A 13122-nucleotide genomic window follows, 5' to 3' on the forward strand; every position below is an offset into this window, starting at 1 on the left:
GGTTATTTTTATGGTGTTAACTGCATTGCAGGGTTTTTGGCTGCTGGACTGTCTCAATGTATGCATAATCAACAGGTTTATATAATACATCTTTTATTGAACTATTTAATAGATGTAGATATAACTTGTGGTGTTTGCTTCTCTAATATTGCTAGAGAGTCAATTACCTCTCACCATCCCTCTCTCACTGTGCAGAAAATCCACTGTACAGTTTTTTAACTCTGTTCTCTCTGGTTTGAAATTTGAAACTGCAGGGTGTGGGATGTGAACGCAGGTGAGATGCTGAATACACTGATTCACCACTGCGAAGCAGTACTGCATCTCCGCTTCAATAACGGCATGATGGTGACATGTTCCAAAGACCGTTCCATTGCTGTGTGGGACATGGCTTCACCAACAGACATCACCCTGAGGAGGGTGCTAGTAGGGCACCGAGCTGCTGTCAACGTAGTGGACTTTGATGACAAGTACATTGTATCAGCATCAGGTGACAGAACTATAAAGGTGAGGTGTTTCAGAGGCTTTTTATTTGCAGCACTGGGGTATTTAATGACCAAGAACAGTGACCAGACAGGGAAGATGGTCCTTGGCAGTTATTACACAGATCTTCCTTTAGAAGCAGTGTTCTTTCTGCTGCTCATTTCCACTCATCCCTCCTCCGTTGAGCTTGCACAACTTGTTTACAGAGCTGTATGGCAAATCAGATCCAGGTACAGATGCAGTTGAAAAAGGACTTTTTTTTCTGTGTTCTTTTTCGACTTGACCGCTTCCATAATCTGTTTCAGCATCAGTCATTCGAACAGTTGTCAGAGGGCAGCATGGGGGCAAAAGTGAAGGTGAGTGGACAGGAGTCACTTAAGTGTTACTGCTATGATCCCAATCTGCAGCATTAAAACTGAGGAAAATCGAGATCCTGTGTAGACTAAATCATAGCCTGAGAGTGCTAAAGCCTCATTTTGGAAGCTAATTCTCATACGGTGTGGCAAAAATCTTCTGTGTACAGCGACCCAAGCTGCTAACAGTTGCAGACTATAGTCACAAGTCATTGGAGGGGTAGTTTTCCCAGTCTTAATGATAGCATCTTCAATTAAGAGCATTCTGGATGTACCTATATGTCATACAGATATCAGCTTTTGTTAGTCTCTTCTTAATAATTTTGTCTCTGTGTGGTTCCCTCCCCGCTTCCTGTCACAGGTATGGAACACTAGTACCTGCGAATTTGTGCGCACCTTAAATGGCCACAAACGAGGCATTGCATGTCTGCAGTACAGAGACAGGCTAGTAGTGAGCGGCTCTTCAGATAATACTATCAGGTGAGAGACACACTCCCTGTTGCAGAATTCTGTGCAAGTACGTTGTCTCTGATTCCCTGGGATGTGCAGAGGTTAGGCAACTGAAGTGCTCTGTACCCTTGTCGTTTTTGAAATATGCTTTCTTTGGTATAGAACATTGGGAACTACTGGAAAGAGATATTAGAAGCCTGTTTTACTGTGTTGTCTTTCATCCTCTGTATCTCAAGAGTCCCATACTAATCAACAAGTTGCATTGCTCTGACAATTCTGGTGTATGAAAGAGCTGGCAAGTACCACTTTCTGTGATGTCCTCTTGTGGTATTTTAATTGGGCTATGTGTCTAGTTAAAGGGGTCAGATTTGCAGTAAGAGGCATTTAATCCTCTGCAGAAATCCTCCTGGGCTCTTGCCAAACTCTTCTTGTGGTACTTGGCACCTGGTTAAGTTTGGAACAGCTGGTTTAGAGCATGAAGTTCAGTTTGCTGCCTTTTGCACTTCTCCAGCTGCCCTGGTTGCAATCTGAGATTTAACTCTTTCTGGTATCATGAGCCAGGATTTCTCCTTACATCCTGCAGCTGCTGGTAGAGGGATGTCCCACTAATCTCAGGGTCTACGGAGCAAGCTTGAATAGTAGTGTATGTGACGTAGGGAAACGGCTCTGTTGTGCAAACAGGAGTAAGAGCAACCTCCCTTTTGTCTTTGTCATTGCTTTAAATAATTGTCTGCCTTCTGATAAAACTTGAAAACTGGACAGTGTAAGCAGAACCCTTCACTCTGCATGTCAGTAATAATTTCTCCTCAGTGAGAATGATTCATGCTACTGTTTGCCTGTGGACTTTGCAACACGCTGCCTCTCCCTGCTTTGCATTCTGTAGGAAAATGGTGGTCCTTTGGTTGACATCACCAGGTCATTGTGCCAGATTTTAGTATAGGGCTGTCTGAGAGCATGACCAGGAGAGCTGGAACTTCTGTCTCTTAATCAGGGGAAAAATTATTACAGGCATTGTGTAAGAGTAGCACCACTTATATGTGGTGAGAACTCCTGCACTTCAAATAGAAAAAAATAACCCTCTGCAATTGTACTATGAAACTTGGTCTCAGAATTAGAGTAAGAAATCGTTAAATATTACAAGAGTTAGGGAAGGATCTAAAATATGACTTGCAATGCTAATAAAAATAAATGTCAAGATAATGATAATGCTAAGGAGGAATACAGTTACTTTTATGCTTACATTGAACAAAATCCCTAGTTGACAGATAAATTGTGCTAGAATTTCAGGAATGTTGGCAGTGAATCTTAATGGAAGTCAAGTTTGGCAGCTGTGTGGGCAAGGCACAAGACTTACCTGGTCACATCGTTTTCTCCCAGCCATTAGCAGAGGGCACAAGTCAGTGGAAGGGTGATTAAGAAAGGACAGGTTACTAAGTCATCTTTGTGAGTGGCTTGGTGCTTTGTATGTTTGATTTTAATCCACTGTAAAATGCCAGATGTTGTGTATTGGCCTTTAGTAGAGGCTGCCTCCTGATACAGAATTTGAAGTTCATCATTCCTCAGTTGCAGGGAAACTTTTTTCCAAAAGATGACTCTGTGATTTCTAGTTTTGCAGCTGCAAACATAAGGACATGTGAAGTAGCTGAGAAATCAATACCTTTCTTCTGTAGGGAGACTCCATGTATAAAAATGACTTGGGTTTTGGTTTAGGCCAGAAATTTCACCAGTGTAAGAGGACACAGCTACATAGGCATCGCTATCATTGTGCCAGTTTCCGTCTGGTAGAAACTGGTCTATCAAGTTTAATCTAATTACTTCAGTATCTTAGCCTCTAGGGCCAAGGTTCTTAATTGCTACAGACAAGCATGGTATAGAACAAAAGAGAAAAAATGGAGAATTTAGAGCAAGAAAATAGAGGCTACATCATCTTGGGTTAATTTTTAAACGAGTGGTTGATTTGCACATGTGTATTCAACCTCCAGTGTGTGCACACATGGGGATCTGATACTGGACTGTTTAGACAACAACATTCTCTCTAGGAGATGGGGATTCAGGCTCACCTGCCTTCTGTACATCTTCCAGCTCTGCCAAGACTTCAAGTGAATTAAAGGCTGAGATAATTTCAGACCTCCCTCTACTTCCAGAAGTTCTCCCAAAGCTATAGGAAGGAGGAGTGGTAGTGTTTTTTTACTGCGTACACTTTGTAGTGAATTTTTTTAGTTCATTCTCAAGCCTTAAGAGTATTTCTCTTACATTTGGTCCTTTGACTATTTAAAGAAGTAGAAGTTTGAGAAGGTTATCGAATCTGGGAGGTACCCTTAGCACCAATTCTGCTAGGAGATTCTGCTCTTACATAGCAGTTATCCCTTTTATACATGAAGGCCCATTCCCCACATGGCTGGGGACATGATCATCTCTTCTAATCCTATTCAGATTCAGGTAAAACCTCAAACTGGGACACGAAAATACAGGCCTGAATTAGTGTGATGCAGCCTCCCAGAGCTGCTGGCAATCTCAGGATTGATGGCAAGGAATGGAAACACATGGCATGAAAGTTCCTGGCACAAGATTGCTCTTCAAACCTTTCTGCACCAGTTCATTTCTGGCATTGTCCGTCCTGTTTACAGTCCTTGAGAGACTTAATGCTCTCTGACCAGCCAGAGTGCCTTTGGCTGACCTTTGCCATGGATTTGCTTGCTCTGACCTTGACTGGTGTGCTGGTACTCATGTGAAAACTATTGGGATCTTCACAGATTCCTGAAAGATCAACTTCATGGATCGAAGAATCACCTTGTGCTCCTCGTTGGCCTCAAACGTGTGCATAGACAAATCCTTTCCCAGTTCTACAGTAACGAAAGAGTTCTGTTCATTCCTCTGTTGTCCAAAGTGAGAGCAGCTTGTCATGGCAGGACAGCTGCAATCATTATCCACCAACCTTGGGCACACATCCACTGGATCTGGATCCTAGGGGACCTCAGGAGTAAAATATGTGGGGACAGTTTATCTCTTTCTTTGTCTGTCTCTGAAGGAAAAGTGACCTGACCCCTCAGCAGCTGTGCTGCTTCGAGATGTGTCTCCCAGAGAAATTCCACGAACCACCCATATTTCTCACTACTGTGAAGTTCATGTCAGTCTGAACACTAATTGAATAAGCATTTAAGAACATTTGTGATTGCTTTCTTTCAGTCATGTGTCAGAGAGCCGCAGCAGATACTGCTATTAAAAGATTCCTGTATGAGCAGAGCATGTCTCAGCCAGAGGTGGAACACCTCTAGGCAATACATGTCAAAGAATTTCAGCTCTTGTAGGTGAATAATCTTTCTTTATGCATGGTAATTGGGAGTCATGTCAAAGAGCTGACAAAAGTATGTAAAGCAAATAGACTTACTTCATAACTGTTTCAAGCGTTTCTTAAGTGTTTTTCAAGGTAGTGTGTAAGTATAAAAATTAATGTATTTTAATTTATTCTCCATGCTAAAAATCCTTCACAAAGCCCAAAACTCTGAGATATTTACAGTTGAGAGAATAATGCATTGCTGGGTCTCTTACTGGGATACTGTGTAGTGGTTTTGGTGCCAGAACTTTTTTAAAATATTGGATTATTAGAAACAGTTAGCAGAGAGCCACAGGAATTATTTGAGAGCAAGAAGAAAATGCATTACAAAATAATAAATATAGAGTGCCCATTTTAGCTTATGCATAAGGTGCCTAGATTACAGAGTAAACATACCTTCAGTGGGAGAAACGACAAATAAAAAAGGCTTGTTAATTCTTGTACCTTTCACCACTGTATTGATGTCTTAATTTGTCTGATGGTAGTCTCCAAATCAGAAATAGGCATGTAGGGGTACAGAAAGGGGCGTGTGCCCTGTGAAGGTGATTTTACCAATTGCAACGAGCTGCCAAAGGGATTGGTAAGTCTTCCTCTCTTAACGTCTTAAAATCAAGGCAGGATACTTTTATGAAAAATCAACTTCAGTAAAATAAAGTTATGAGGCTTACTGTGAAGATAACTGGGAGATGTCATGTGTTACTAGAGCAGTAGATACTAGACACAACTGGTCTTAACATTTTTGGATCTCTGACTCATTTCCCGTGTGATACTGTAACATAACAGGGTCATGTTGAAAAGCATGGACCCGCTTAACAGCAGGAAAAGGAGTGGTGAATGTACTTTGTTTCTTCTTTGTTGTTTCATCATAATCTTTATTTCCAAGTTTCCATTAACTACAAGCAAAGACCAAATGTTTCATTGCAATGATCAGATACTAAAAAATTCTTAGTGCTTCTTTGTACTCTCTTCCAGGCTGTGGGATATTGAGTGTGGGGCATGTTTACGAGTACTGGAAGGCCATGAAGAGTTGGTGAGATGCATACGCTTTGATAACAAGAGGATAGTCAGTGGGGCATATGATGGGTGAGGCTGTCAGTGCAGTCAATACCTTGCATCTTCCTGTCTGTCTCAGTGTCTCACATCCCACTTCGCTGCATCTTCCTTCTAAGTATTAGATTCCTTGTCTGTCATACCAAGAGGACCTTTTCATGGCCAGTAAATCAGGACCATGCTACAAAGTATACCTTTTTTTCATCTTTTGAAACAAGTCAGTGTGATTTGATGTGTGTGGTCCAGTTCTTTAGCTTCTAAGAATATCTGACCGACTTAACCTGAAACCTCTTCTAGCTGAACCACTGGTAAGAACAATCTTTCCTATCTGTGATTATGCCTTCTGGACCATTTGCCGTTACAGACAAGGTGTCTGCACTCCCACATGTTTCTGTTAGTTATTATGACCTGCTCTTTATGTATTTTACTTTGTTGACAGCATATTTTTTTCTCCCATTAAGCTCTATAAGCTTTACAAAGGGGAAATGCAAGAACCAGGTCTCAAGAACAGAAGGATTGCTGTAATTTTCCTTGAACTGGTGTATTAGCAAAGCTGTACTAACAGTTAATTTTTTTCTGTGAGCACTTGCTCTTTTCTCTTTAACAGAGCCGTGGTGTTTGTCTATTTTTTCACTACTAGAAAAATTAAAGTATGGGATCTTGTGGCTGCTTTGGACCCCCGTGCTCCAGCAGGGACCCTCTGCTTGCGAACCCTTGTGGTAAGAGCTTTTGGTAGGGATGTTGGAGGGGGCAGAAAAGTGTGCTTGATCAGGGCTGTCTTGAGCCATGAAAACTCAAGTCAGCTTAGCCACAGTCTGCAGGATCTAGAAATCATTTCTAGGGGTCTGGCTTTTTTGGGTGTCCAACTTTTTTTTTTAACGTTGCAAGCTATAAAGCATTAAAAGTTAGAACCTGTGGAGTTTTTGCTCACTTTTTAACAGTTTCGTTCTGTGATTTTAAGTTAATAACTAAATCCATTTTTGAGACTTGTCCTTCTTGGAATCCATGTGCCAGTGGGTTTACTTTAACCTGTGTGTACCTGACAATGTAGTAGTAAGTTGTCTGAATTGTTGACATGAAATTTCTTAAAGAAAAGTGGTACATTCCAAATTTCAGGAACAAGAACAAAAACACCCTTGGGATTGCTTTTAACTGGCTTTTGGGTGTTTAAGGAAAAAGCAGGTAAGGACTGGAACAGACAGTGAAATTGCTTCATCCTTAAATAGGTACTACTACTTTCATGCCATCCATTGGTATTTAGTGCAGGTCTGATGATGGTGTGGTTAAAATGTCATTGTGTGAGTGTTAACAACATTCACAGTCATGCTTAACGGTGGCTCTGATCTTATAATAATGTGGGAAAGTTGTGAGAAAAATGCCAGTATAGCCAAGGCCATGGGATGGTTCCTATAAGCATTCCTCAATCACATTCACTCCAAAAAACTTGCACTGTTGCTGGGGATGAAGGAAGATTTCAATCCAGTACCAAATTCTCATTGAAGAAGTAGTACTAAATGTATTTATTTTTTAGCTGAGAAGTGTTTGGGCAGTGTTTAGGTTAGTATACGTTAGATCTTTTCCTGCTGTGGCATGTGACTGTAGTCTGTGCTCTAAACCAAGATCATACCGAGGCTGTTTGATTCTCTAAAAGTGTGGTTGCCTCTCACCAGCTGAGCTGTGCTAGCTGACCTTCTGCACACTCATCGACCACCTGAATTGCTGGTGTTGCTGTAGATTTCGCTGAAGTATTTCACTTTGCATTTGGTGCAGGCTGTGAGGGTTACTGTGACTCAGCTGACAGGCAGTAGATCATTAAGCCATGCTAGCTCTTTTCCAATCATGTATTTGGACCATAAGCTGCGGAGTAAGAGTCTGTGAGAGTCTTGGATGCCTGCAGGTACTATGTTGAAAAACGTTCTTGTTAGCCAAATAGAACTGCAAATAGTTTCATGGCTGAAATCCAGAAAAACCCTTTGTCATTGGCCACCCAGTTCCAAACTATGGAACAACTCTGTGCCCATGAGCACGTACCCTGAGAGTCTAAGATTTCAGCTTGGTATTAGTAGTGTTCCTGCTCCAGCCCGAGACAAATGTGTGCCTAGTAACCTGTAGACTTAATTTAACTGGTGTGATTTCCTCTGCATTTTCCAGCAGTGGACAGCCAAAGTGCCCCAGCTAATTATATTATAAATCAGAAGCGGTGGGATGGAAACACTGTAGGAATCTGAACACATGGATACTCATAAATCCCTGTTTGATAGCGATGGAGGGGGCCAAAAGAGGGGGAGCAGAGGAAGAAGCTGTTGTGATGCTTTTAGGACTTCTCATGTTTATGACAACAGGGCGTCCTTATACCCGCTTACCCATGGTTTGGTTTTTTTTTTTCTCTTCCCTCGGCCTCCAAAATTAAACCTGGCTGCACAATGAACATCGTCAGTCTCCTGCTGCTCGTGTTCAATTTTCAAACAGTAGGAGGAAAGTGCACAGATAACAAATGCTCGCTGCATGCCAGGTCCCTTCCAGTTTTGTCTTCCGTTAGCTGGAACGGCGGCCACATGAATTTGACAGAAGCTTTCCAGGCACAGAATGAGCACACAGTTCAGCTTTCCTTACGAGCTAAAGAGTCCAGGTCCTTGTGGCCTCAACTTAGGGTGTGCATTCTGCTTATTGCCACTGTAACAGCGAAGGGCAGATGCTGTGTGGAACTTCGAGGGCAACCTTACTTATCCCACAGTAACTGGGAGAAAAAAGGGAGTTTTGGAAACAGTTTTTGGAAGTACCTCTCTCTCTTGGTGTCTCTGTGAGTAATCCCTCAGTGGATCTGACTGTTGTGATATTTTTTAGCAAGAACTTCTTTACTTCACTGCTACAACACAGACTCTGGAAAAACATTTTTTTGGAATAGGTGGGCAGACAGAAACTTATAAGATGTTTTTGAGACAAATTCGAGTTATAGTTAGAAGATCAGAAAGGTTCCAATGATTAGAACCTTTTTAAAATTTGCCTTAAAAATAGAATCTGACTTTTGTGTGTGTATTTTCAGTTAATTTTAATTTAACGATTCAGAGATTCACTTTAAAGCAGCTGTTGCGTTTTGCAAACCAAGCTGTATTTTTGTAGTCATGTGCCGTAAGACAGAGGCTTCCCATTTAGTAGCTAACAATTCTCTTTTGTCTAAATGTTTGAGAAACCTGTATTTTCAGTATTAAAGTATTTTAAGACATGTTTTTTTCCTGACCCTAAGCGCCTTACAACATGAGCACTAAAGAGAAATATGTATTAATGGAAGAGAGAGGGCTCACCCTAGTTGCATGGTTTCTGTTCCCTTCTGACTGAGGAGGCCACTGCTCACTCTTTTGCGGTAGTGTAAGCACCAAGAAAAAATAGGCAACACAAGAGAAAGCATAGTGGATTTACTCTGGGATATCCAGGATCTTGCCATTACCTCCTGTTAATTACAGTCTGAACTCTTGCCAAATCGTCATGCCATTTCCACTTAGCCTCAGAGCAGAATGCAAACTGCCTATAAAGAATGGCCTTTCTAGTTCATATTTTTAGAACTGCTTAAGAGGAATTATTACTGTGTCACTGGACTTTACAACAGGCTCCTTAGTGTCCTCCAGTGTTAAGCTCTTTCCTTTCAGCAGTGGCAATGGTGCCAAGTCTTGAATGAAAAGTTCTCATCTCTCCCCCTGTAACCTACTGCATCTGGGAATGCTGTGATTTCAGGAAAGAGTTTCACCATGGAACAAGGAAGACAGTGCTCCTGTCAGCCTCACCAGACTGAATTGTGTGGTGGAGCTTGGTTTGTTCTGCACAGTGCGTGTCCAATATTGGGATTTAAGGAGTAATGGGATAACTGTAAGGTAAACTTCCTGCCGGCCAAGTACTCAGATATGGCAAACCCTTTTCACTGAAAGAGGACATAATTTAGGCTATGAGATGGTGATGCACAGTGTGTCATGGGGTTTACTGGGAAATGAATGTAACACTAGAATCGGAGCCCAAGTTCATCTTCCCGGCTCCATCCCAGGTGCCAGCAAGTTTGCGAAGTAACATGCTGTGTCTCCCACTTGCATTTAGGAGCATTCTGGAAGAGTCTTTCGACTTCAGTTTGACGAGTTCCAGATCGTCAGCAGCTCACATGATGACACCATCCTCATCTGGGATTTTCTGAATGACCCAGCTGCCCAAGCAGAATCCACTCGTTCCCCGTCCAGAACATACACCTACATCTCAAGATAAATAACACTACACTGTACCTCACACTCGCACAGGTAAAAAAAAATTTAAAAAATAAAATGAGGCTCAAAGGTGACAGTGGATGTAGTGCGAGCATGCTGCTTGAATAACTAGCTGGGTTTATCAATATTTCTCATCTTGGCTGGACGGTAATTACAGTGTCCTGTAAAAGGACAGGAATGGTTTTGATACCTTAGAATAGGGACTTTATTTTAGGATTTGTGGCATGTGGCGCCTGTGAGTTCCCCTGAAGAACTCCTCCTCCTCTGTCCATCATCATCAATAATTAAATCAGCTATCACTGCTGTCCAGAAGGAAGAAAGGTTTCTGCAGAGCGAGTAGAGCAGCTGCTGCCTAACAAGGGGATGCAGATGGCCTGACCCTGGGCAGTTGTCGCCAGGCAGGAGAGTTTTGCCAAGAAGCGTCAGCTTTATTCCCTCCCTCTGAAGTGGTGACCATTCTTCTCACTCTGCAGCAGGCTGATTCAAGAGAACAGTTTGGCTAGGGGAGGAGACACTGAAGCACAAGCCCAGGCAAATTTAATCGAGATGCATCAATGTGCAAAATCATTTACTGATAGGGCCTAGCCCTCGTTCTCTCTAGCATAGCACAGGTGTTAAGTTGTTCATATCAGAGCCTGGCTGGTTTGCTCGTCACCTTACCCTTTTGTCTTGGCCAGCACAGTGTGGGGAGGACATAATGTTTCATATGTTTGGGTCAGTTGTAGAGTGGATTTTGATGTATATGAGTGGAGTGGGGTAGCATGATTGCCTACTTTGGTGGGTACATGCACAATTACTGTTAATAGCTTTAGAAAAATGGCAGGAAAGCTGACAGGCTTCTGCAAGGGGGTGTCCACAGTGACATTTCCCATGAAAATGCTCTGTCATGGGGCACATCCTGTATCCTGTCTGTTTGGTAAATGTACAGAGATGCTCTGGAGCTGTCAGATCAGCCGTCTTGATTTTCTCAAACACTCTGGTCAATCAGATGTTCTTTTAAATCATTAAAAGGTTTAATACGAATGGGGTTTGTTTGGTTTGTTCTGTTTTTTGTTCCCAGGACTCATTTAAGCTGCAGTATTTAAATTATCTGCCAATGCCAGGACAAAAGAACTATCCACGTAACCAATACTTGCTGAAGAGAGAGGCTCTCAGACTTGTTTCTGGAACAAAGTTGGCATGCGGTTGATCTCAGACAGGGTCTACTCAGCGCGGCTGACTGCTAAAGTGCTGCTATATCAGAAGATGACTTTTATCTTTCATGAACAGTTAACATTTTTAAACCTTCCCATCCCTTTCCTCCCTCATCCCCCTCTTCCTGTTCACTCCTCTTCCCTTTACCCTGTTTGGTTCCCCTCCAAACCCAGTCACAGATGTCCTATGAATATATTTAAGATGTTGCCAGAATGTGTTGCTTTGCTGTTAAGCAGAAGACTTATAGCATAGTGCATCCTGCTGAGAGAGTCACTTCAGGGTGGGTGGGAGGGTGGGTGGGGGGAGGCTGCTACTCTCAGACTGAAATCAATATCCATTGCTAGGCCTTTGAAAAAGCATTCAGCTCTGAAGGAGCAACAGAAACACTTTTAACAGCCAGACCAGGCCCCCCCAACTTCCCTGTGGCTTTTGGCTGTTCTGACTGCAGACCTGTTTTTTGTGGAGAGAGGACCCTTGAAATTTGACTATTATGAGCCAAATCCATCTCTTTCCTCTCCTGCCTGCTATGCTAACCCTTTGGAAGCTGAATGTATATCGTAGTCTCCCTTAACATCTGCTTGGCTGGGGAATGCTAGTCAATGAAAAGTTAAACTCTCTTCTGCCAAAGTCCCAAGCATGATGGACTGGGGCTGAGATCCCATCCACCCCCGCCCCGGGTAAAATGTTGGCCCAGGGCAGTATTTCACTAGCAAAGGGATTGCCTGTACCATCTTCCTCCTGCTGTTCTCCCTGAAGACAGTGTGTTGCTGATGGCTTACGAATCATTCTGTAAATTGGAGGAACTTTGAGGCTGGGGTGAGGAGGAAAGCTGAACATTGCTCCTTTCTTTCCATTTCTTTTCCCCTCAGAGAGGCTGCAGCTGGGTGCTGGAAGAGGGAGCTGCTAAAAACCTTATGGAGCTCTCGAGATCGAGCCACCCCAGAGTGGAGACACTACACAAACACTCTGGCCATGACAATAAGACTTTGCTCACATGAATGAGCAAATGCACAGGCCCCTGGTGATGGCAGATGGGTAGAATGAGTATGGCCATGAGTACAGTCAGTACAGTTAGCAGTGGCTCCAGGCGAGTTCTGCAGCATTTCTGGGTCTGGCCTTGCTAGAAAGCCTTCTGAGGGAGAACCTTTGGTGTGCTTGTCTAACCTACATGCACGCTGCGTTGTGGTTTAGGGACACAGGCAGATTAGTCCCTTTGCTGATAGCTGAGCTGGATCTTTGCTTTCTAGCTGAGGCTTTTGCAAATTGCCATTGTTTAGAAGATAAAAATAGCCCTAAAGAGGAGGGACATGAGAAACAATTCTGCATGTCTCTGAACTAGACAGAGAGGTCTGGGGGAAAACAGCCCTTTTTACAGAGCTGGAAGGAATTGCAGCAGGCCTGCATTTAGATCAGGAACGACTGTGTAAATCAGTCCCTGGCCATTCCAGGTTTGAGCCCAGATCTTCCACTGTAGGTCTTGAATAACCCCCACTGCCTTAGTGGGGAGTTGCTCCAGTCCCACAGGAGGAAATCAGGGCCCTTCGTCTCTGGGCTGGAGGGGTTTTAAACAGGCTTTGTTAACACCCTCTAAACTTGGAGCTTGGCAGATGGGAAATTTTTTTAAGCTATTCTCATCAGCTTCACTTTGCTGGGGAAGCAGTTGCATTGTTTTTAATTGCTTGGGATGCGCTTTTTCCACCAATGAAATTTTGCAAGGAGCTGGGCCAAGAGTCCCCAAAGAGCAGTCCAGAGGGCTTAAATCATTTGGTGACAGCTAAGACAGACAAGAAGGCGATGGAGTTATGCAGGAAGGGAAAGTTGGTGCTTGGGAAGTACCTAGTGCAGTTCCTGAAGCACATGGGCAGCAGTGTTGAGCACTCAGCTCCCTGTATTTTCACTGAGCCTAGAGACTACATCAGTTCTAAAGAGTGTCTCGGAGCCTGTGGTGACACTCCTGTTTTCTGTTTGAACGATTACTGCAAAAGAGTCAAACAGGTTAACAACTCGACTCTGTTCA

The 13122-nt window shown here is 43.0% G+C and overlaps 1 protein-coding gene across 3 annotated transcripts in view; it reads left to right on the top strand.

Annotated features, from left to right (window-relative positions):
- Window positions 1-11379, top strand: part of BTRC (beta-transducin repeat containing E3 ubiquitin protein ligase) — a 118811-nt gene extending 107432 nt beyond the window's left edge. For all 3 annotated transcript variants that reach the window (XM_050899192.1, XM_050899193.1, XM_050899195.1), the window contains 6 exons: window positions 255-504; window positions 1195-1313; window positions 5590-5700; window positions 6308-6386; window positions 9751-9944; window positions 10972-11379. In XM_050899192.1, coding sequence (XP_050755149.1) covers window positions 255-504; window positions 1195-1313; window positions 5590-5700; window positions 6308-6386; window positions 9751-9912 — 721 coding nt within the window. In that variant the 3' untranslated portion in view covers window positions 9913-9944; window positions 10972-11379. The remainder of the gene's footprint in view (window positions 1-254; window positions 505-1194; window positions 1314-5589; window positions 5701-6307; window positions 6387-9750; window positions 9945-10971) is intronic.
- The last annotated feature ends 1743 nt before the right edge of the window (window positions 11380-13122 follow it).

The sequence above is a fragment of the Gymnogyps californianus genome, chromosome 6, assembly GCF_018139145.2.
Source record: "Gymnogyps californianus isolate 813 chromosome 6, ASM1813914v2, whole genome shotgun sequence".
NCBI lineage: Eukaryota > Metazoa > Chordata > Aves > Accipitriformes > Cathartidae > Gymnogyps > Gymnogyps californianus.